The sequence below is a fragment of the Heptranchias perlo genome, unplaced genomic scaffold (genome assembly GCF_035084215.1).
Source record: "Heptranchias perlo isolate sHepPer1 unplaced genomic scaffold, sHepPer1.hap1 HAP1_SCAFFOLD_131, whole genome shotgun sequence".
NCBI lineage: Eukaryota > Metazoa > Chordata > Chondrichthyes > Hexanchiformes > Hexanchidae > Heptranchias > Heptranchias perlo.
The window spans coordinates 683,794-707,448 of record NW_027138548.1 but is presented as its reverse complement, the minus strand read 5'-3'; the positions used below and the strand labels follow the sequence as shown (position 1 = coordinate 707,448).

Sequence of the window (23,655 nt, the reverse complement as noted above, 5' to 3'; positions counted from 1 at the left end):
ACAGCGATATATTTCCAAGTCGGGATGGTGTGTGACTTGGAGGGGAACGTGCAGGTGGTGTTGTTCCCATGGGCCTGCTGCTCTTGTCCTTCTAGGTGGTAGAGGTCACGGGTTTGGGAGGTGCTGTCGAAGAAGCCTTGGCGAGTTGCTGCAGTGCATCCTGTGGATGGTACACACTGCAGCCATGGTGCGCCGGTGGTGAAGGGAGTGAATGTTTAGGGTGGTGGATGGGGTGCCAATCAAGCGGGCTGCTTTGTCCTGGATGGTGTCGAGCTTCTTGAGTGTTGTTGGAGCTGCACTCATCCAGACAAGTGGAGAGTATTCCATCTCATTCCTGACTTGTGCCTTGTAGATGGTGGAAAGGTTACTACATCCTTAATAATAGATTCTAGCGTTTTCTCTCCTACTGATGTCGGGCTAACCAGCCTACCTGTTTTCTTTCTCCCTCATTTCTTGAAAAGCAGGGCTACATTTGCTACCTTCCAATCCACTGGGACCATTCTAGACTCTATGGAATTCTGAAAGATCAAAACCAATGCATCCACTATCTCTGCAGCCACCTCTTAAGACCCTAGGACATAGGCCATCAGGTACATGGGATTTATCAGCTTTTAGTCCCATTAATTTTTCTAAAACTTTTTCTTTACTAATCTTAATCACTAAGTTCCTCCCTCTCATTAGACCCTTGGTTCCCCACTATTTCAGTTATGTTTTTTGTGTCTTCTTCTGTGAAAACATAAAATATTTGTTTAAGGTCTCTGCCATTTCCTTATCCCCCATTATTTCTCCTGTATAAGCCTCTAAGGGACCCACGTTTACTTTCGCTAATATCTTCCTTTTTATATGCATTTGTAGAAGCTCTTACAATCTGCAAAATCCAACTCTTTCCAAATGCCAGCTCCTGCTTCTTAAATTACATTCAGGAGAACTTTTTTAGTCAGTACGTAGCAAGCCCAACGAGAGAGGGTGCAGTTCTGGATTTCGTTTTAGGAAATGAGACTGGGCAGGTGGAAGGAGTAGCAGTGGGAGAGCATTTTGGTGGTAGTGATCATAATTCAATTAGTTTTAGCATAGTTATGGAAAAGGACAAAGATAGAACAGGAGTTAAAGTTCTCAATTGGGGAAAGGACAGTTTTACTAAGCTAAGTGATTTAGCAAAAGTGGACTGGAAACAGTTACTTGAAGGTAAATCAGTGTCAGAGCAGTGGGAGACATTCAAGGGGTGCAGAGTAAACACGTTCCCACAAAGAAAAAGGGTGTGGCTGCCAAATCTAGAGCCCCCTGGATGTCAAGGAGCATACAGGGTAAGATAAGGCAGAAAAGGAAAGCTTATGTCAGACACCAAGAACTCAACACTACAGAAAGACTGGAGGAGTATAGAAAGTGCAGGGGTGAGATTGAAAAGGAAATTAGGAAAGCAGGGAGAGGGCATGAAGAAATATTGGCAAGTAAAATCAAGGGAAACCCAAAGATGTTTTATAAATACATTAAGAGCAAGAGGATAACTAAGGAAAGAATAGGGCCTATTAGAGACCAAAAAGGTAAACTATGTGTGGAGGTGGAAGATGTTGGTATGGTTCTTAAATCAATACTTTTGTGGTCTTCACAAAAGAGAGGGACGATGCAGACGTTATAGTTAAGGAGGAGGAGTGCGAAATTTTGGATGGGGTCACTTAGTGAGAGAGGAAGGATTAAAGAGGTTAGCATCTTTGAAAGTAGATAAATTACCAGGGCCAGATGAAACATATCCCAGAAGTTAAAGGAAGCAAGGGAGGAAATAGCAAAGGCTCTGACCATCATTTTCCAATCCTTACTGGATACAGGCATGGTGCCGGAGGATTGCTAATATTGTACCGTTGTTTAAAATGGGAGAAAGGGATAGACAGAGTAATTACAGGCCAGTTAGTCTAACCTCAGTGGTGGGCAAATTATTGGAATCAATTCTGAGGGACAGGATAAACCGTCACTAATCAAGGACAGTCAGCACGGATTTGTTAAGGGAAGGTTGTGTCTGACTAACTTGATTGAATTTTTGAGAAGGTAACAAGGAGGGTCAATGAGGGTAATGCATGTGATGTAGTCTACATGGATTTTAGCAAGGCTTTTGACAAGGTTCCACATGGCAGTCTGGTCAAAAAAGTACAAGCCCATGGGATCCAAGGGAAAGTGGTAAGTTGGATCCAAAATTGGCTCAGTGGCAGGAAGCGAAGGGTAATGGTCGACAGATGTTTTTGTGACTGGAAGGCTGTTTCCAGTGGGGTTCCACAGGATTCAGTACTAGGTCCCTTGCTTTTTGTAAAATATATTAATGATTTGGACTTAAACGTAGGGGGCATGATTAAGAAGTTTGCAGATACAAAAATTGGCCGTGTGATTGATAGTGAGGAGGAAGATATCAATGGACTGGTCAGATGGGCAGAAAATTGGCAAACGGAATTCAATCCAGAGAAGTGTGCGGTAATGCATTTGAGGAGGGCAAACAAGACAAGGAAACGTGCAATAAATAGGAGGATACAGAGAGGTGTAGAGGAATTGAGGGACCTTGGAGTGCATGTCCACAGATCCCTGAAGGTAGCAGGACAGGTAGATAAGGTGGTTAAGAAGGCATGCGGGATACTTTATTAGCCAAGATATAGAATATAAGAGCAGGGAGATTATGCTGGAACTGTATAAAACACTGGTTATGCCACAGCTAAAGTACTGCATACAGTTCTGGTCACCACATTACAGGAAGGATTGTAATTGCACCAGAGAGGGTACAGAGGAGATTTACGAGGATGTTGCCAGGACTGGAGAATTTTAGCTATGAGGAAAGATTGGATAGGCTGAGGCTGTTCTCTTTGGAACAGAAGAGGCTGAGGAGTGATTTAATTGAGGTGTATAAAATTATGAGGGGCCTACATAGAGTGGATAGGAAGGACCTATTTCCCTTAGCAGAGGGGTCAGTGACCAGGGGGCATAGATTTAAAGTAATTGGTAGAAGGATTAGAGGGGAGCTGAGGAAAATGTTTTCACCCAGAGGATGGTGGGGGTCTGGAACTCACTGCCCGAGGGGGTGGTAGAGGCAGAAACCCTCAATTCATTTAAAAAGTACCTGGATGTGCACTTGAAGTACCATAGCCTACAGAGCTACGGACCAAGTGCTGGAAAGTGGGATTAGGCTGGGTGGCTCATTTTTGGCCGGCGCGGACACGATGGGCTGAATGACCTCCTTCTGTGCTGTAACTTTTCTCCGATTCTATGCCCACCCTCTTCTGGCTGGTCTATTATGTATCCCCCTACCCCCCACTTCACTGGCAGAACTTTTAGCCATGTTTCTATATTGCAGAACTCTCTCTCACCCCTTCAGCCTTGCTAAGTCTCTGCCTGCCTCAAAAAACTCACCTTGACAGTGCTTTGTCTAATTTTTCATCCAAATCATTATCCAATTCCCTTTTGAAGTTTTGTTAAGTTAAAAGCAGCTCATGTGAAAAGATTGTTTTTTTTACAAACCAGTGTAACTGTAAATTCTTCTCTTACCTTACTTTTACAATCTCCAGAGCTTCAAAATCCAAGCTTAGCTCCACCAAATCACTTACCAAAATTTATCTCATCGCTCCAACTTTCATAGTGTCCTGCACTATGGGCCTTCATACTGGTTTCTTAATTAAAAACAAAAATAGAGATGGGGCAACTCTCCTGAGAGCTTAGTTTGTAAAGGCAGTGTGAGCCGTCCAGACTGGGAAGTCCCACGTTCACTGGCTAGTCTGAAGTAGCAGTTATCAGCTGGGTAACACAATGGGCCTGAATGTTACCAGGTTACTGGGAAAAATGACCACGGTTCCAACTGCTGAAAGTTATCATCAGCAGATCAAGATCTGGCTTTGTCTATGATGTGTTAGTCGGATGTGATGGCTTGGGGGGGGGGGGGGGGGGGAAGAAGACACAGATATTTCATTTTGGATGGGTGAGCTAAAATGGCCTCCTTCATCTGTATCTATCTTGTGAACTTGTAGTAAACTTTTCCCAGGCAAAAGCAAACTATGCTGACTGACAACTGATTATCTGTGAATGAAATATCACACATTTTCAAGTAAATTGGGATCTCATCAAGTATAGACATTAAAAACCAGATACAAAATACATATACCACCTTGCCAGCTTACTCTGCTCTTTACTAAAGAAGATATTATTGAACAAAGCCAGATCCACTAGCAGAACACATTTTAAATAGCTGTTACAAATTGCCAGCTTCACTCTCGTTTCCTGTGCAGCCTGCGTAAAACAAAGCTCAATTTACACTTCTAAGCACATAAAACAAAAAAGAGCAAGTCTCTATCTCAGCAGCTGTCTCCATTCCTGCTCAGCTGATCTCCAGGAAATGCAATTACAATGGAATCCAGATCAACACAAAACCGATCCAACACCAGCACAGAATCTTAAATGTGCAAGAGTTAGTTCCCATTCACTCCCAAAGGCCCAAATATTCTCTCCAGCTATGAATAATCCATAAATGCAGAATCTTATGGCAAACATATTATTACGTGCCGGCATTTTCAACCTACCGCCTAATCAAAAGCAGAAAGCTGTAAAGCTTAACTCTCCTCCTAGACAATGGCAGCACAGTGATTCGAACATAAAGTTTTTTTGGGGAGGCTGATTTTAATTTAAATTCAGTTGCAGGAGAGGTGAGAAAAATGTTCTTAATCAGTGGCTGGGGAATTTTTTTCTAGGAATAAACCAACTGATGCAGCCATAATGGTGCCCTGGTTACTGATTCCATTGATCAGAATGTGGCTCATTCTGCTTTCACCAGTAGGGGGGCAGCCAATTCAGAGAGGGTTTCTCCATCTCGATCCAATCCCCCCTCCCCTCCTCCGTCATTCTCCTCCTTCTCTGCCCCATCCTCTTTTTCTCCCCCCCCACCCCATCCTCTTCTCCACATCCCTCACCCTTCATGCTCCTCCTCCCCATCTCCCATCCCATCCCTCCTCCTCCTCCTCCTCCTTCATGCTCCTCCATGCCCTCCTCCCTCCTCCTCCTCCATGCCCCTCCCTCCCCTCCTCCTCCATGCCCCTCCCTCCCCTCCTCCTCCTCCATGCCCCTCCCTCCCCTCCTCCTCCTCCATGCCCCTCCCTCGCCTCCTCCTCCTCCATGCCCCTCCCTCGCCTCCTCCTCCTCCATGCCCCTCCCTCGCCTCCTCCTCCTCCATGCCCCTCCCTCGCCTCCTCCTCCTCCATGCCCCTCCCTCCCCCCCTCCTCCATGCCCCTCCCTCCCCCCCTCCTCCATGCCCCTCCCTCCCCCCCTCCTCCATGCCCCTCCCTCCCCCCCTCCTCCATGCCCCTCCCTCCCCTCCTCCTCATCCCCATCCCTCCTCCTCCATGCTCCTCCCTCCCCATCCCTCCCCTCCTCCTCCTCCATGCTCCTCCCTCCCCATCCCTCCCCTCCTCCTCCTCCATGCTCCTCCCTCCCCATCCCTCCCCTCCTCCATGCTCCTCCCTCCCCATCCCTCCCCTCCTCCTCCTCCATGCTCCTCCCTCCCCATCCCTCCCCTCCATGCTCCTCCCTCCCCATCCCTCCCCTCCATGCTCCTCCCTCCCCATCCCTCCCCTCCTCCTCCATGCTCCTCCCTCCCCATCCCTCCCCTCCTCCTCCATGCTCCTCCCTCCCCCTCCATGCTCCTCCCTCCCATCTCTCCCCTCCTCCTCCATGCTCCTCCCTCCCCATCTCTCCCCTCCTCCTCCATGCCCCTCCCTCCCCATCCCTCCTCCTCCATGCTCCTCCCTCCCCATCCCTCCCCTCCTCCTCCATGCTCCTCCCTCCCCTCCTCCTCCTCCTCCTCCATGCTCCTCCCTCCCCATCCCTCCCCTCCTCCTCCTTCCCCATCCCTCCCCTCCTCCTCCTCCATGCTCCTCCCTCCCCATCCCTCCCCTCCTCCTCCTCCATGCTCCTCCCTCCCCATCCCTCCCCTCCTCCTCCATGCTCCTCCCTCCCCATCCCTCCCCTCCTCCTCCTCCATGCTCCTCCCTCCCCCTCCATGCTCCTCCCTGCCCATCTCTCCCCTCCTCCTCCTCCATGCTCCTCCTCCCCATCTCTCCCCTCCTCCTCCTCCATGCTCCTCCCTCCCCATCTCTCCCCTCCTCCTCCTCCATGCTCCTCCCTCCCCATCTCTCCCCTCCTCCTCCTCCATGCTCCTCCCTCCCCATCTCTCCCCTCCTCCTCCTCCATGCTCCTCCCTCCCCATCTCTCCCCTCCTCCTCCTCCATGCTCCTCCCTCCCCATCTCTCCCTCCTCCTCCTCCATGCTCCTCCCTCCCCATCTCTCCCTCCTCCTCCTCCATGCTCCTCCCTCCCCATCTCTCCCCTGCTCCTCCTCCATGCTCCTCCCTCCCCATCTCTCCCCTGCTCCTCCATGCTCCTCCCTCCCCATCTCTCCCTCCTCCTCCATGCTCCTCCCTCCCCATCTCTCCCCTCCTCCTCCATGCTCCTCCCTCCCCATCTCTCCCCTCCTCCTCCATGCTCCTCCCTCCCCATCTCTCCCCTCCCTCCCCATCTCTCCTCCCTCCCCATCTCTCCCCTCCTCCCCATCTCTCCTCCCTCCCCATCTCTCCTCCCTCCCCATCTCTCCTCCCTCCCCATCTCTCCTCCCTCCCCATCTCTCCTCCCTCCCCATCTCTCCTCCCTCCCCATCTCTCCCCTCTCCTCCATGCTCCTCCCTCCCCATCTCTCCCTCCTCCTCCATGCTCCTCCCTCCCCATCTCTCCCCTCCTCCTCCATGCTCCTCCCTCCCCATCTCTCCCCTCCTCCTCCATGCTCCTCCCTCCCCATCTCTCCCTCCCTCCCCATCTCTCCTCCCTCCCCATCTCTCCTCCCTCCCCATCTCTCCTCCCTCCCCATCTCTCCTCCCTCCCCATCTCTCCTCCCTCCCCATCTCTCCTCCCTCCCCATCTCTCCTCCCTCCCCATCTCTCCTCCCTCCCCATCCCTCTCCTCCTCCATGCTCCTCCCTCCCATCTCTCCCCTCCTCCTCCATGCTCCTCCCTCCCCATCTCTCCCCTCCTCCCATCTCCCCATCTCTCCTCCCTCCCCATCTCTCCTCCTCCCCATCTCTCCTCCCTCCCCATCTCTCCTCCCTCCCCATCTCTCCTCCCTCCCCATCTCTCCTCCCTCCCCATCTCTCCCTCCTCCTCCATGCTCCTCCCTCCTCCTCCATGCTCCTCCCTCCCCATCTCTCCCCTCCTCCTCCATGCTCCTCCCTCCCCATCTCTCCCCTCCTCCTCCATGCTCCTCCCTCCCCATCTCTCCCCCTCCTCCTCCATGCTCCTCCCTCCCATCTCCCCTCCTCCTCCATGCTCCTCCCTCCCCATCTCCCCTCCTCCTCCATGCTCCTCCCTCCCCATCTCCCCTCCTCCTCCATGCTCCTCCCTCCCCATCTCTCCCTCCTCCTCCATGCTCCTCCCTCCCCATCTCACCCCTCCTCCTCCATGCTCCTCCCTCCCATCTCTCCCTCCTCCTCCATGCTCCTCCCTCCCCATCTCTCCCTCCTCCTCCATGCTCCTCCCTCCCCATCTCTCCCCTCCTCCTCCATGCTCCTCCCTCCCCATCTCCCCTCCTCCTCCATGCTCCTCCCTCCCCATCTCCCCTCCTCCTCCATCCCATCTCCCCTCTCCTCCATGCTCCTCCCTCCCCCCTCCTCCTCCATGCTCCTCCCTCCCCCCTCCTCCTCCATGCTCCTCCCTCCCCATCTCGCCCCTCCATGCTCCTCCCTCCCATCCCTCTCCTCCTCCATGCTCCTCCCTCCCCATCTCTCCCCTCCTCCTCCATGCTCCTCCCCTCCTCCTCCATGCTCCTCCCTCCCCATCTCTCCTCCCTCCCCATCTCTCCTCCCTCCCATCTCTCCTCCCTCCCCATCTCTCCTCCCTCCCCATCTCTCCTCCTCCTCCTCCATGCTCCTCCCTCCATGCTCCTCCCTCCTCCTCCATGCTCCTCCCTCCTCCTCCATGCTCCTCCCTCCTCCTCCATGCTCCTCCCTCCTCCTCCATGCTCCTCCCTCCCATCTCTCCCTCCTCCTCCCTCCCATCTCTCCCCCTCCTCCTCCATGCTCCTCCCTCCCCATCTCCCCTCCTCCTCCATGCTCCTCCCTCCCCATCTCCCCTCCTCCTCCATGCTCCTCCCTCCCCATCTCTCCCCTCCTCCTCCATGCTCCTCCCTCCCATCTCTCCCCTCCTCCCCATCTCTCCTCCCTCCCCATCTCTCCTCCCTCCCCATCTCTCCTCCCTCCCCATCTCTCCTCCCTCCCCATCCCTCTCCTCCTCCCCATCCCTCTCCTCCTCCATGCTCCTCCCTCCCCATCTCTCCCCTCCTCCTCCATGCTCCTCCCTCCTCCTCCATGCTCCTCCTCCCCATCTCTCCCCTCCTCCCCATCTCTCCTCCCTCCCCATCTCTCCTCCCTCCCCATCTCTCCTCCCTCCCCATCTCTCCTCCCTCCCCATCTCTCCTCCCTCCCCATCTCTCCTCCCTCCCCATCTCTCCTCCCTCCCCATCTCTCCTCCCTCCCCATCTCTCCCCTCCTCCTCCATGCTCCTCCTCCCCATCTCACCCCTCCTCCTCCATGCTCCTCCCTCCCATCTCTCCCTCCTCCTCCATGCTCCTCCCTCCCATCTCTCCCCTCCTCCTCATGCTCCTCCCTCCCCATCTCTCCCCTCCTCCTCCATGCTCCTCCCTCCCCATCTCCCCTCCTCCTCCATGCTCCTCCCTCCCCATCTCCCCTCCTCCTCCATCCCCATCTCCCCTCCTCCTCCATGCTCCTCCCTCCCCCCTCCTCCTCCATGCTCCTCCCTCCCCCCTCCTCCTCCATGCTCCTCCCTCCCCATCTCGCCCCTCCATGCTCCTCCCTCCCCATCCCTCTCCTCCTCCATGCTCCTCCCTCCCATCTCTCCCCTCCTCCTCCATGCTCCTCCCCTCCTCCTCCATGCTCCTCCCTCCCATCTCTCTCCTCCCTCCCCATCTCTCCTCCCTCCCCATCTCTCCTCCCTCCCCATCTCTCCTCCCTCCCCATCTCTCCTCCCTCCCCATCTCTCCTCCCTCCTCCTCCATGCTCCTCCCTCCATGCTCCTCCCTCCATGCTCCTCCTTCCTCCTCATGCTCCTCCCTCCTCCTCCATGCTCCTCCCTCCCCATCTCTCCCCTCCTCCTCCCTCCCATCTCTCCCCCTCCTCCTCATGCTCCTCCCTCCCCATCTCCCCTCCTCCTCATGCTCCTCCCTCCCCATCTCCCCTCCTCCTCCATGCTCCTCCCTCCCATCTCCCCTCCTCCTCCATGCTCCTCCCTCCCCATCTCTCCCCTCCTCCTCCATGCTCCTCCCTCCCCATCTCTCCCCTCCCTCCCCATCTCTCCTCCTCCCATCTCTCCTCCCTCCCCATCTCTCCTCCCTCCCCATCTCTCCTCCCTCCCCATCTCTCCTCCCTCCCCATCTCTCCTCCCTCCCCATCTCTCCTCCCTCCCCATCTCTCCTCCCTCCCCATCTCTCCTCCCTCCCCATCCCTCTCCTCCCTCCCCATCCCTCTCCTCCTCCATGCTCCTCCCTCCCCATCTCTCCCCTCCTCCTCCATGCTCCTCCCCTCCTCCTCCATGCTCCTCCCTCCCCATCTCTCCCCTCCTCCCCATCTCTCCTCCCTCCCCATCTCTCCTCCCTCCCTCCCATCTCTCCTCCCTCCCCATCTCTCCTCCCTCCCCATCTCTCCTCCCTCCCCATCTCTCCCTCCTCCTCCATGCTCCTCCCTCCTCCTCCATGCTCCTCCCTCCCCATCTCTCCCCTCCTCCTCCATGCTCCTCCCTCCCCATCTCTCCCCTCCTCCTCCATGCTCCTCCCTCCCCATCTCTCCCCTCCTCCTCCATGCTCCTCCCTCCCCATCTCTCCCCTCCTCCTCCATGCTCCTCCCTCCCCATCTCCCCTCCTCCTCCATGCTCCTCCCTCCCCATCTCCCCTCCTCCTCCATGCTCCTCCTCCCCATCTCCCCTCCTCCTCCATGCTCCTCCCTCCCCATCTCTCCCCTCCTCCTCCATGCTCCTCCCTCCCCATCTCACCCCTCCTCCTCCATGCTCCTCCCTCCCCATCTCTCCCCTCCTCCTCCATGCTCCTCCCTCCCCATCTCTCCCCTCCTCCTCCATGCTCCTCCCTCCCCATCTCTCCCCTCCTCCTCCATGCTCCTCCCTCCCCATCTCCCCTCCTCCTCCATGCTCCTCCCTCCCCATCTCCCCTCCTCTCCATCCCATCTCCCCTCCTCCTCCATGCTCCTCCCTCCCCCCTCCTCCTCCATGCTCCTCCCTCCCCATCTCTCCCCTCCTCCTCCATGCTCCTCCCTCCCCATCTCTCCCCTCCTCCTCCATGCTCCCCCCTCCCCATCTCTCCCCTCCTCCTCCATGCTCCCCATCTCTCCCTCCTCCTCCATGCTCCCCATCTCTCCCCTCCTCCCTCCATGCTCCCCATCTCTCCCCTCCTCCTCCATGCTCCTCCCTCCCCTCCTCCTCCATGCTCCTCCCTCCCCTCCTCCTCCATGCTCCTCCCTCCCCTCCTCCTCCATGCTCCTCCCTCCCCTCCTCCTCCATGCTCCTCCCTCCCCACCTCCTCATGCTCCTCCCTCCCCATCTCTCCCCTCCTCCCTCCCCATCTCTCCCCTCCTCCTCCATGCTCTCCCTCCCCCCTCCCCATCTCTCCTCTCCTCCCTCCCCATCTCTCCCCTCCTCCTCCATGCTCCTCCCTCCCCATCTCTCCCCTCCTCCTCCATGCTCCTCCCTCCCCATCTCTCCCCTCCTCCTCCATGCTCCTCCCTCCCCATCTCTCCCCTCCTCCTCCATGCTCCTCCCTCCCCATCTCCCCTCCTCCTCCATGCTCCTCCCTCCCCATCTCCCCTCCTCCTCCATCCTCCTCCCTCCCCATCTCCCTCCTCCTCCATCCCCATCTCCCCTCCTCCTCCATGCTCCTCCCTCCCCCCTCCTCCTCCTCCATGCTCCTCCCTCCCCCCTCCTCCTCCATGCTCCTCCCTCCCCATCTCTCCCCTCCTCCTCCATGCTCCTCCCTCCCCATCTCTCCCCTCCTCCTCCATGCTCCCCATCTCTCCCCCTCCTCCCATGCTCCTCCCTCCCCTCCTCCTCCTCCATGCTCCTCCCTCCCCTCCTCCTCGTCCATGCTCCTCCTCCCTCCTCCTCCTCCATGCTCCTCCCTCCCCTCCTCCTCCATGCTCCTCCCTCCCTCCTCCTCCATGCTCCTCCCTCCCCATCTCTCCCCTCCTCCCTCCCCATCTCTCCCCTCCTCCCTCCCCATCTCTCCCCTCCTCCCTCCCATCTCTCCCCTCCTCCTCCATGCTCCTCCCTCCCCATCTCCCCTCCTCCTCCATGCTCCTCCCTCCCCATCTCTCCCCTCCTCCTCCATGCTCCTCCCTCCCCATCTCACCCCTCCTCCTCCATGCTCCTCCCTCCCCATCTCACCCCTCCTCCTCCATGCTCCTCCCTCCCCATCTCTCCCCTCCTCCTCCATGCTCCTCCCTCCCCATCTCTCCCCTCCTCCTCCATGCTCCTCCCTCCCCATCTCCCCATCTCCCCTCCTCCTCCATCCCCCTCCCTCCCCATCTCCCCTCCTCCTCCATCCCCCTCCCTCCCCATCTCCCCTCCTCCTCCATCCCCCTCCCTCCCCATCTCCCCTCCTCCTCCATCCCATCTCCCCTCCTCCTCCATCCCCATCTCCCCTCCTCCTCCATCCCATCTCCCCTCCTCCTCCATCCCCATCTCCCCTCCTCTCCATCCCCATCTCCCCTCCTCCTCCATCCCCATCTCCCCTCCTCCTCCATCCCATCTCCCCTCCTCCTCCATGCTCCTCCCTCCCCCCTCCTCCTCCATGCTCCTCCCTCCCCCCTCCTCCTCCATGCTCCTCCCTCCCCCCTCCTCCTCCATGCTCCTCCCTCCCCCCTCCTCCTCCATGCTCCTCCCTCCCCATCTCTCCCTCCTCCTCCATGCTCCTCCCTCCCCATCTCTCCCCTCCTCCTCCATGCTCCCCATCTCTCCCCTCCTCCTCCATGCTCCTCCCTCCCCTCCTCCTCCATGCTCCTCCCTCCCTCCTCCTCCATGCTCCTCCCTCCCCTCCTCCTCCATGCTCCTCCCTCCCCTCCTCCTCCATGCTCCTCCCTCCCCTCCTCCTCCATGCTCCTCCTCCCCATCTCTCCCCTCCTCATCTCTCCCCTCCTCCTCCATGCTCCTCCCTCCCCCCTCCCCATCTCTCCTCTCCTCCCTCCCCCCTCCCCATCTCTCCTCTCCTCCCTCCCCATCTCTCCCCTCCTCCTCCATGCTCCTCCCTCCCCATCTCTCCTCCCTCCCCATCTCTCCTCCCTCCCCATCTCTCCTCCCTCCATGCTCCTCCCTCCCCATCTCTCCTCCCTCCATGCTCCTCCCTCCCATCTCTCCTCCTCCATGCTCCTCCCTCCCCATCTCTCCTCCTCCATGCTCCTCCCTCCCCATCTCTCCTCCTCCATGCTCCTCCCTCCCCATCTCTCCTCCTCCATGCTCCTCCCTCCCCATCTCTCTCCTCCATGCTCCTCCCTCCCCATCTCTCCCCTCCTCCTCCATGCTCCTCCCTCCCCATCTCTCCCCTCCTCCGCTATGCTCCTCCCTCCCCATCTCTCCCCTCCTCCCTCCCCTCCTTCATGCTCCTCCCTGCCCTCCTTCATACCCCTCCCCTTCTCCCCATCCCTCCTTCATTCCCCTCCCTATCATGCTCATCCCTCTCTCCCTCCCCCATCATGCTCCTCCCTCTCTCCCCTCCATGCTCCTCCATCTCTCCCCTCCTCCTTCATTTCCCTCCCCATCCCTCCTCCTTCATGCTCCTTCCTCCCCCATCCCCTCCCCCCCCTCTTCTTCCCCCCATCCATCCCCCCCCCTCCTTCATTCCCCCCCTCCCCTTCATTCCCCTCCCCTCCTCCTTCCCCCATCCATCCTCTCCTCCTTCATTCATCTCCCTCCTCCTTCCCCCCATCCATCCTCTCCTCCTTCATTCATCTCCCTCCTCCTTCCCCCCATCCATCCTCTCCTCCTTCATTCATCTCCCCTCCTCCTTCCCCCCATCCATCCTCTCCTCCTTCATTGCCCCCACCTCCTCCTTCCCCCCATCCATCCTCTCCTTCCCCCATCCATCCTCTCTTCCTTCCTTCCCCCCACCCCTCCTCCCTCATTCCCCTCCCCCCATCCATTCCCTCCTCCTTCATTACCCCCCCATCCATCCTCTCCTCCTTCATTCATCGCCCCTCCTCCTTCCCCCCATCCATCCTCTCCTCCTTCATTCATCTCCCCTCCTCCTTCCCCCATCCATCCTCTCCTCCTTCATTCATCTCCCTCCTCCTTCCCCCCATCCATCCTCTCCTTCCTTCCCCCCATCCATCCTCTCCTTCCTTCCTCCCCATCCCCTCCTCCCTCATTCCCTCCCCCATCCATTCCCTCCTCCCTCATTCCCCTCCCCCCATCCATTCCCTCCTCCCTCATTCCCCTCCCCCCATCCATTCCCTCCTCCCTCTCCCCCCATCCATTCCCTCCTCCCTCTCCCCCATCCATTCCCTCCTCCCTCTCCCCCCATCCATTCCCTCCTCCCTCTCCCCCCATCCATTCCTCCTCCCTCTCCCCCCATCCATTCCCTCCTCCCTCTCCCCCATCCATTCCCTCCTCCCTCTCCCCCCATCCATTCCCTCCTCCCTCTCCCCCCATCCATTCCCTCCTCCCTCATTCCCTCCCCCCATCCATTCCCTCCTCCCTCTCCCCCATCCATTCCCTCCTCCTCTCCCCCCATCCATTCCCTCCTCCCTCTCCCCCCATCCATTCCCTCCTCCCTCTCCCCCATCCATTCCCTCCTCCCTCTCCCCCCATCCATTCCCTCCTCCCTCTCCCCCCATCCATTCCCTCCTCCCTCTCCCCCCATCCATTCCCTCTCCCTCTCCCCCATCCATTCCCTCCTCCCTCTCCCCCCATCCATTCCCTCCTCCCTCTCCCCCCATCCATTCCCTCCTCCCTCATTCCCCTCCCCCCATCCATTCCCTCCACCCCCCATCCATTCCCTCCTCCCTCTCCCCCCATCCATTCCCTCCTCCCTCATTCCCCTCCCCCCATCCATTCCCTCCTCCCTCATTCCCCTCCCCCCATCCATTCCCTCCTCCCTCTCCCCCCATCCATTCCCTCCTCCCTCATTCCCCTCCCCCCATCCATTCCCTCCTCCCTCTCCCCCCATCCATTCCCTCCTCCCTCTCCCCCCATCCATTCCCTCCTCCCTCTCCCCCCATCCATTCCCTCCTCCCTCATTCCCCTCCCCCCATCCATTCCCTCCTCCCTCTCCCCCCATCCATTCCCTCCTCCCTCTCCCCCCATCCATTCCCTCCTCCCTCATTCCCCTCCCCCCATCCATTCCCTCCTCCTTCATTCCCCTCCCCCCATCCATTCCCTCCTCCCTCATTCCCCTCCCCCCATCCATTCCCTCCTCCCTCTCCCCCCATCCATTCCCTCCTCCCTCTCCCCCCATCCATTCCCTCCTCCCTCATTCCCCTCCCCCCATCCATTCCCTCCTCCCTCATTCCCCTCCCCCCATCCATTCCCTCCTCCCTCATTCCCCTCCCCCCATCCATTCCCTCCTCCCTCTCCCCCCATCCATTCCCTCCTCCCTCTCCCCCCATCCATTCCCTCCTCCCTCTCCCCCCATCCATTCCCTCCTCCCTCTCCCCCCATCCATTCCCTCCTCCCTCATTCCCCTCCCCCCATCCATTCCCTCCTCCCTCATTCCCCTCCCCCCATCCATTCCCTCCTCCTTCATTCCCCTCCCCCCATCCATTCCCTCCTCCTTCATTACCCCCCCCCTCTCTTTCCCTCCCCCCCCCCCACTCCCACAATCCCATCCCACCCCCCAATCCGACTCTCCGAGATCCTATCTTTGATTGCTGGAGCCCCAGGCTGGCGGGCCTCGCACCCATCGGAAGACAAAAGGGCGGCGGGCGGCGATCGACCAGCTGAAGCCGCCCAGCCGGGCCCGTTTGAAGCCGGTTCGGGTTTGTTTTTACCTCTTCGGTGTTCTCGGCGCCATCCTTCCCGCCGCTCTTGGAGCTCTTGCTGGATTTGTTGGGCTCCTGCAAGGAGGGGCAGGGAGAAGAGAGAGAATCGTCACCGAGAGAACCCGTCACCTCAACCCACCCACAGCTAATAAATACATCAACCGGCGGCGGCGGCGGCGGCGAGGACCAGGCCGCAGGAGGGAAGCAACTCCTCACACACACGGCAAAAATTAACGGCCCGGCCCGGCTTCACTCGACGGCGCGGTCCGAGCGGGCCCAGGGAGCGGCTTCACTCGACGGCCCGGTCCGAGCGGGCCCAGGGAGCGGCTTCACTCGACGGCCCGGCCCGGTCCGAGCGGGCCCAGGGAGCGGCTTCACTCGACGGCCCGGTCCGAGCGGGCCCAGGGAGCGGCTTCACTCGACGGCCCGGTCCGGTCCGAGCGGGCCCAGGGAGCGGCTTCACTCGACGGCCCCAGACCCGGGCCGGGCCGGGCTTCCTCACCTTCTCTTTCTTGCTTTTATTCGGCATCTTGTGCTGCCGCTCGCGCCCTGCCCGTCTCCCGCTCCTCTCTCCGCTGCCCGGGCTGCAGGCCGCGCGTCCTCATTGGCCCAGCCCGCCGCGCAGACGCGTCCTCATTGGCCCAGCCCGCCGCGCAGACGCGTCCTCATTGGCCCAGCCCGCCGCGCAGACGCGTCCTCATTGGCCGGGAAAGCCCTGACCCTATTTTCTTCCCTTCTCTTCGATCGGATTGGACGGCGCCCCGCTGCCCCATTGGCTGAGCCCCGTCCCCTTGCCTCGGATTGGACGGCGCCCCGCTGCCCCATTGGCTGAGCCCCGTCCCCTTGCCTCGGATTGGACGGCGCCCCGCTGCCCCATTGGCTGAGCCCGTTCTTTTGGATCGGATTGGACGGCGCCCGGGCAAACCCGCCGCTCCCATTGGCTGTCCGGCCGGTCGCGCTTTCTGCGTTTCCATTGGCCCTCTCCTTGTGGCGGATTGGACAGCGCCTGAAAGGGGAGACAAGGGGCGGGGTCAGCCTGTCCCGCCCGCCGACCACCGGCCCACCGCTCACCGGCCCACCGCTCACCGCTCACCGGCCACGGCTCACCGGCCCGACCACCGCTCACCGCCCCCCACCGGCCCGCCCACCGGCCACCGCTCACCGCCCGCCCACCGGCCCGACCACCGCTCACCGACCACCGCTCACCGGCCCGACCACCGCTCACCGGCCCGACCACCGCTCACCGGCCCACCGACCACCGCTCACCGGCCCGACCACCGCTCACCGCTCACCGGCCACCGCTCACCGCTCACCGGCCCGCTCACCGCTCACCGCTCACCGGCCCGCTCACCGCTCACCGCTCACCGGCCCACCGACCACCGCTCACCGGCCACGGCCCACCGACCACCGCTCACCGCTCACCGACCACCGCTCACCGCTCACCGGCCCGCTCACCGCTCACCGCTCACCGGCCCGCTCACCGCTCACCGGCCCACCGACCACCGCTCACCGGCCCGCTCACCGCTCACCGGCCCGCTCACCGCTCACCGGCCCGCTCACCGACCACCGGCCACCGCTCACCGGCCCGCTCACCGCTCACCGGCCCGCTCACCGCTCACCGGCCCGCTCACCGCTCACCGGCCCGCTCACCGACCACTGCTTACCGGCCCGCTCACCGGCCTGCTCACCGGCCACCGCTCACCGGCCCGCTCACCGCTCACCGGCCCGCTCACCGACCACTGCTCACCGGCCCGCTCACCGGCCACCGCTCACCGGCCCGCTCACCGCTCACCGGCCCGCTCACCGACCACTGCTCACCGGCCCGCTCACCGGCCACCGCTCACCGGCCCGCTCACCGCTCACCGGCCCGCTCACCGACCACCGGCCCGCTCACCGACCACCGGCCCGCTCACCGGCCACCGCTCACCGGCCCGCTCACCGACCACCGCTCACCGGCCCGCTCACCGGCCACCGCTCACCACTCACCGGCCACCGCTCACCGCTCACCGGCCCGCTCACCGGCCCGCTCACCGCTCACCGGCCACCGCTCACCGGCCCGCCCGCCGGCCACGCCGTCCACCTCTGACACGTGAAGCTCCACAACACAGTGCTGTGACACATTCACCTGCACAGCAGGAGGGAGGGCAACCGCAGAGAGAGATTCGTCGCAGAGGGCACTACCCTCGCCACAGGGTCCACAGACCGAGGCTCAGCTTCCTGGACCTCTCTGAGCAGCAGTGCACACGGAGGCTCAGAGTCACTCGACATGTAGTCGTGGACATCTGCAGCCTCCTTCATGCCGAGCTGCTCCCGGCTGGCCCGAGCACCATCTTCTTACCTGTCGCTGTCAGAGTCACCACTGCCCTCAACAACTTCTCCTCCGCATCCTTCCAGGGTGCCACCAGGGACATCGCCGACGTCTCTCAGTCGTCTGCACAAAAGAGCCCTGCAAATACACAGACACCCACTCTGCAGTGACACTCCCTCAGGAAAGGGAATTATTGCACAAACCAGACAAGATTTTCAAAGACGTGGCAGTAGTGGTGATAACAATTTTTATGATTTTTTGCAAAACAAAGGAAAATCAATAAAAAACATGACATTCCTTCAGACACCCTTGTGCATTCCCTTTGTGCTCACAAAACCTTCGCCTTGCGTTTCCGGGAACCCCTACGTGGTGATACCCCTGTGGCTTCGCAGAGGTAGTGACAGGTTGCTCTTGTCCATGCCCTGACCGATGAGATGCTTTGGGCCAACGCCCTCTGGGTTTGGGTGCCCGTGAGGGCCCCTCCAAAGACTGCTCCACCTGCACCTGTGCAGGGGCAGACTCAGCCAGCTGGAGAGGGGGCAGCATTGCGGGTACTGGTTGAGAGGGGGGCAACGGGTGAGACCTGGGATCGCTTTGAGTGGCGTCCCCACTTCCATGTCCCCTTTCACCATCATCCCTCTCATGGCCCAAGCCCACATCACTCCTTCCACCCTGCTGGACAGCAGTTTGGAGGACTTGTGTGAGGCCTTGGAAGGCCAGTTGTAAAGTATCTGTCAGCCTGTTTAAAGCGGCAGAATGTTGCTCATCCTGAATCCGAACGGCCGTTGTCAGGGCCTGAATGGATTCATTGTTGAGCCGTGCTTGATGCTCGAGGGAGACTAGCCTTTCCTCCACCGCAGACATTCCCGCACTTACCGGTGACATTACTTCAGAGATGCCTTCACGTCCCTGTGACAGTTTCCCCTCATGCAGGAGTTGGACTCCTCCATCCTCTGCGCGATTGTGGAGAGTGCGCGTGGCACCTGTTCAAGGACCTCGGCAATGTGCTGCTGCCCCTCGGCGACTCTCCTTTTCATGGATGGCCCCCAGGGTTCAGCATCTATGTCCAGCCGAGCAGAGCCTGGAGAAGAGTGCTCCCACCGACATGGACTCTCCACAGCCGCCCCTGCCACCAGTGCGTGGTGACTCACCATGTGCGTGGTGCATGTGCAAGCCCAACTAAGTGAGGAGGAGGACCCACTGAGGTGTATGTATCTGCACTGGTGGATGCATGGCTCAGATGTGACGATGGACCCTCAGAGGTCGGCAGGTCCTCTGAGGAATCGCCCTCCATGGTCACGGCGCTCGCAGATGGCCCTGCAAGAGAACAGAAAGCAATATTAAGCATGTGGACAGATGTTGAGGTGCTGCAGATGCCAAGTGATGCTAAGATCATTCGCTATCATGAGTGCTGAGTGTTAGCTTTCTGTCACCGGCCACTTGTGCAATCCCAGCCTCGGCATCCGCCACGGACAGGCACTCCAGCGTGTGGCTGATGTCCAATGCCTGCTGCTCCGCGTCCGTTAGGACCACCTGGTGTGGCGGGCCCCCTCCGGTCTGTGCTCTCTCCCGGGCGTTCTGGTATCTCTTCTATCAAGGCAAAACGCAGAGGCGTGATTGAGTGATGGTTGCATGGTGAGCCGCTACATGCATTGGTGTGGGTGGGTTGAGCGTGAGGGAGATGCATGGGAGGGTGCGTGTGGAACATAGCCATGATATTGTTTGAGGATTGGGTTGCATGGTAGTGTTCGAATGGGGACAGGGGCGGTGAGTACGTGCAGGCAAGGTGAGGATGATAGTTGAGTGGATGTGAGGAGTGATGCGAGAGCGTTGTGGTGGCAGTGCAGAAGGGGTTGTGTGATGGTGGAGGTGATGTGGAAGACGGAGTGTGGGAGAATGCGTAAGTATACTCACTTTGGCTGACCTGGTTAGGTCATTAAATCTCTTCCTGCACTGGACCCAGGTTCTGGACACATTGCCGCAGCTGGTGACCTCCTCGGCCACCTCCAGCCAGGCTTTCTTCGTGGTGGAGGGCACTTCCTCCCATCAGACGGGAAAAAGATTTCCCTCCTCTTCCTCACCCCATCGAGCAGCACCTGCAGGAGGAGTCAGAGAACCTTGGAGCAGCCTTGCCTTTGGTCTGCTCTATGCTCCTAAATTGGTTGTTTGCTGCAGGAGGAGCTTTGGAGGACTGCCCCGATGAATTGGGCTCGTCCTGCTGACATCCTGTGATGCGGCTGCGCAGTGCGCCCGCTGCGCAGGTCCAGAACGGGAAATCCAGAATCCAAGGTAAGTGCCTTCAATTAGGCATGTCGACCCCCTGATGCCAACCCGCCTCCCTCCAAATATCGAGGCCAAGGTGCTCATAACTATTATAACAATAGGCACAAGGTGCTGGAATTAGCACATAACTATTATAATAATAGACACATGGTGCTGGAATTAGCACATAACTATTATAATAATAGACACAAGGTGCTGGAATTAGCACATAACTATTATAATAATAGACACAAGGTGCTGGAATTAGCACATAACTATTATAATAATAGACACACGGTGCTGGAATTAGCACATAACTATTATAATAATAGACACAAGATGCTGGAATTAGCACATAACTATTATAATAATAGACACAAGATGCTGGAATTAGCACATAACTATTATAATAATAGACACAAGGTGCTGGAATTAGCACATAACTATTATAATAATAGACACACGGTGCTGGAATTAGCACATAACTATTATAATAATAGACACAAGGTGCTGGAATTAGCACATAACTATTATAATAATAGACACAAGGTGCTGGAATTAGCACATAACAATTATAATAATAGACACAAGGTGCTGGAATTAGCACATAACTATTATAATAATAGACACAAGGTGCTGGAATTAGCACATAACTATTATAATAATAGACACAAGGTGCTGGAATTAGCACATAACTATTATAATAATAGACACAAGGTGCTGGAATTAGCACATAACTATTATAATAATAGACACACGGTGCTGGAATTAGCACATAACAATTATAATAATAGACACAAGGTGCTGGAATTAGCACATAACTATTATAATAATAGACACAAGATGCTGGAATTAGCACATAACAATTATAATAATAGACACAAGGTGCTGGAATTAGCACATAACTATTATAATAATAGACACAAGGTGCTGGAATTAGCACATAACTATTATAATAATAGACACAAGGTGCTGGAATTAGCACATAACAATTATAATAATAGACACAAGGTGCTGGAATTAGCACATAACTATTATAATAATAGACACAAGGTGCTGGAATTAGCACATAACTATTATAATAATAGACACACGGTGCTGGAATTAGCACATAACTATTATAATAATAGACACACGGTGCTGGAATTAGCACATAACTATTATAATAATAGACACAAGGTGCTGGAATTAGCACATAACTATTATAATAATAGACACAAGGTGCTGGAATTAGCACATAACTATTATAATAATAGACACAAGGTGCTGGAATTAGCACATAACAATTATAATAATAGACACAAGGTGCTGGAATTAGCACATAACTATTATAATAATAGACACACGGTGCTGGAATTAGCACATAACTATTATAATAATAGACACAAGGTGCTGGAATTAGCACATAACTATTATAATAATAGACACACGGTGCTGGAATTAGCACATAACTATTATAATAATAGACACAAGGTGCTGGAATTAGCACATAACTATTATAATAATAGACACACGGTGCTGGAATTAGCACATAACTATTATAATAATAGACACACGGTGCTGGAATTAGCACATAACTATTATAATAATAGACACAAGGTGCTGGAATTAGCACATAACTATTATAATAATAGACACAAGATGCTGGAATTAGCACATAACTATTATAATAATAGACACAAGGTGCTGGAATTAGCACATAACTATTATAATAATAGACACAAGGTGCTGGAATTAGCACATAACTATTATAATAATAGACACAAGGTGCTGGAATTAGCACATAACTATTATAATGATAGACACAAGGTGCTGGAATTAGCACATAACTATTATAATAATAGACACACGGTGCTGGAATTAGCACATAACTATTATAATAATAGACACAAGGTGCTGGAATTAGCACATAACTATTATAATAATAGACACAAGGTGCTGGAATTAGCACATAACTATTATAATAATAGACACAAGGTGCTGGAATTAGCACATAACTATTATAATAATAGACACAAGGTGCTGGAATTAGCACATAACTATTATAATAATAGACACAAGGTGCTGGAATTAGCACATAACTATTATAATAATAGACACAAGGTGCTGGAATTAGCACATAACTATTATAATAATAGACACAAGGTGCTGCAATTAGCTCATAACTATTATAATAATAGACACAAGGTGCTGGAATTAGCACATAACTATTATAATAATAGACACACGGTGCTGGAATTAGCACATAACTATTATAATAATAGACACAAGGTGCTGGAATTAGCACATAACTATTATAATAATAGACACACGGTGCTGGAATTAGCACATAACTATTATAATAATAGACACAAGGTGCTGGAATTAGCACAAAACTATTATAATAATAGACACAAGGTGCTGGAATTAGCACATAACTATTATAATAATAGACACACGGTGCTGGAATTAGCACATAACTATTATAATAATAGACACAAGGTGCTGCAATTAGCACATAACTATTATAATAATAGACACAAGGTGCTGGAATTAGCACATAACTATTATAATAATAGACACAAGGTGCTGGAATTAGCACAAAACTATTATAATAATAGACACAAGGTGCTGGAATTAGCACATAACTATTATAATAATAGACACAAGGTGCTGGAATTAGCACATAACTATTATAATAATAGACACAAGGTGCTGGAATTAGCACAAAACTATTATAATAATAGACACAAGGTGCTGGAATTAGCACATAACTATTATAATAATAGACACACGGTGCTGGAATTAGCACATAACTATTATAATAATAGACACAAGGTGCTGCAATTAGCACATAACTATTATAATAATAGACACAAGGTGCTGGAATTAGCACAACACTATTATAATAATAGACACAAGGTGCTGGAATTAGCACATAACTATTATAATAATAGACACACGGTGCTGGAATTAGCACATAACTATTATAATAATAGACACACGGTGCTGGAATTAGCACATAACTATTATAATAATAGGCACAAGGTGCTGGAATTAGCACATAACTATTATAATAATAGACACAAGGTGCTGGAATTAGCACATAACTATTATAATAATAGACACAAGGTGCTGGAATTAGCACATAACTATTATAATAATAGACACAAGGTGCTGGAATTAGCACAAAACTATTATAATAATAGACACAAGGTGCTGGAATTAGCACATAACTATTATAATAATAGACACACGGTGCTGGAATTAGCACATAACTATTATAATAATAGACACAAGGTGCTGGAATTAGCACATAACTATTATAATAATAGACACACGGTGCTGGAATTAGCACATAACTGTTATAATAATAGACACAAGGTGCTGGAATTAGCACATAACTATTATAATAATAGACACAAGGTGCTGGAATTAGCACATAACTATTATAATAATAGACACAAGGTGCTGGAATTAGCACAAAACTATTATAATAATAGACACAAGGTGCTGGAATTAGCACATAACTATTATAATAATAGACACAAGGTGCTGGAATTAGCACAAAACTATTATAATAATAGACACAAGGTGCTGGAATTAGCACAAAACTATTATAATAATAGACACACGGTGCTGGAATAAGTACATAACTATTATAATAATAGACACAAGGTGCTGGAATTAGCACATAACTATTATAATAATAGACACAAGGTGCTGGAATTAGCACATAACTATTATAATAATAGACACACGGTGCTGGAATTAGCTCATAACTATTATAATAATAGACACAAGGTGCTGGAATTAGCACATAACTATTATAATAATAGACACACGGTGCTGGAATTAGCACATAACTATTATAATAATAGACACACGGTGCTGGAATTAGCACATAACTATTATAATAATAGACACAAGGTGCTGGAATTAGCACATAACTATTATAATAATAGACACAAGGTGCTGGAATTAGCACATAACTATTATAATAATAGACACAAGGTGCTGGAATTAGCACAAAACTATTATAATAATAGACACAC

The 23,655-nt window shown here is 54.9% G+C and overlaps 1 protein-coding gene across 2 annotated transcripts in view; it reads right to left on the bottom strand.

Moving 5' to 3' along the window:
- Nucleotides 1–15,677, bottom strand: part of ppp2r5d (protein phosphatase 2, regulatory subunit B', delta) — a 219,395-nt gene extending 203,718 nt beyond the window's left edge. Inside the window, exons 1-2 of one of the 2 annotated variants that reach the window (XM_067977160.1) lie at nucleotides 15,554–15,677; nucleotides 15,061–15,126 (exon numbers count right to left, since the gene is read on the bottom strand). In XM_067977160.1, the coding sequence (XP_067833261.1) occupies nucleotides 15,061–15,126; nucleotides 15,554–15,580 (93 nt within the window). In that variant the 5' untranslated portion in view covers nucleotides 15,581–15,677. The remainder of the gene's footprint in view (nucleotides 1–15,060; nucleotides 15,127–15,553) is intronic. The other variant, XM_067977157.1, reaches the window with a different exon arrangement.
- Nucleotides 15,678–23,655: the final 7,978 nt, after the last annotated feature.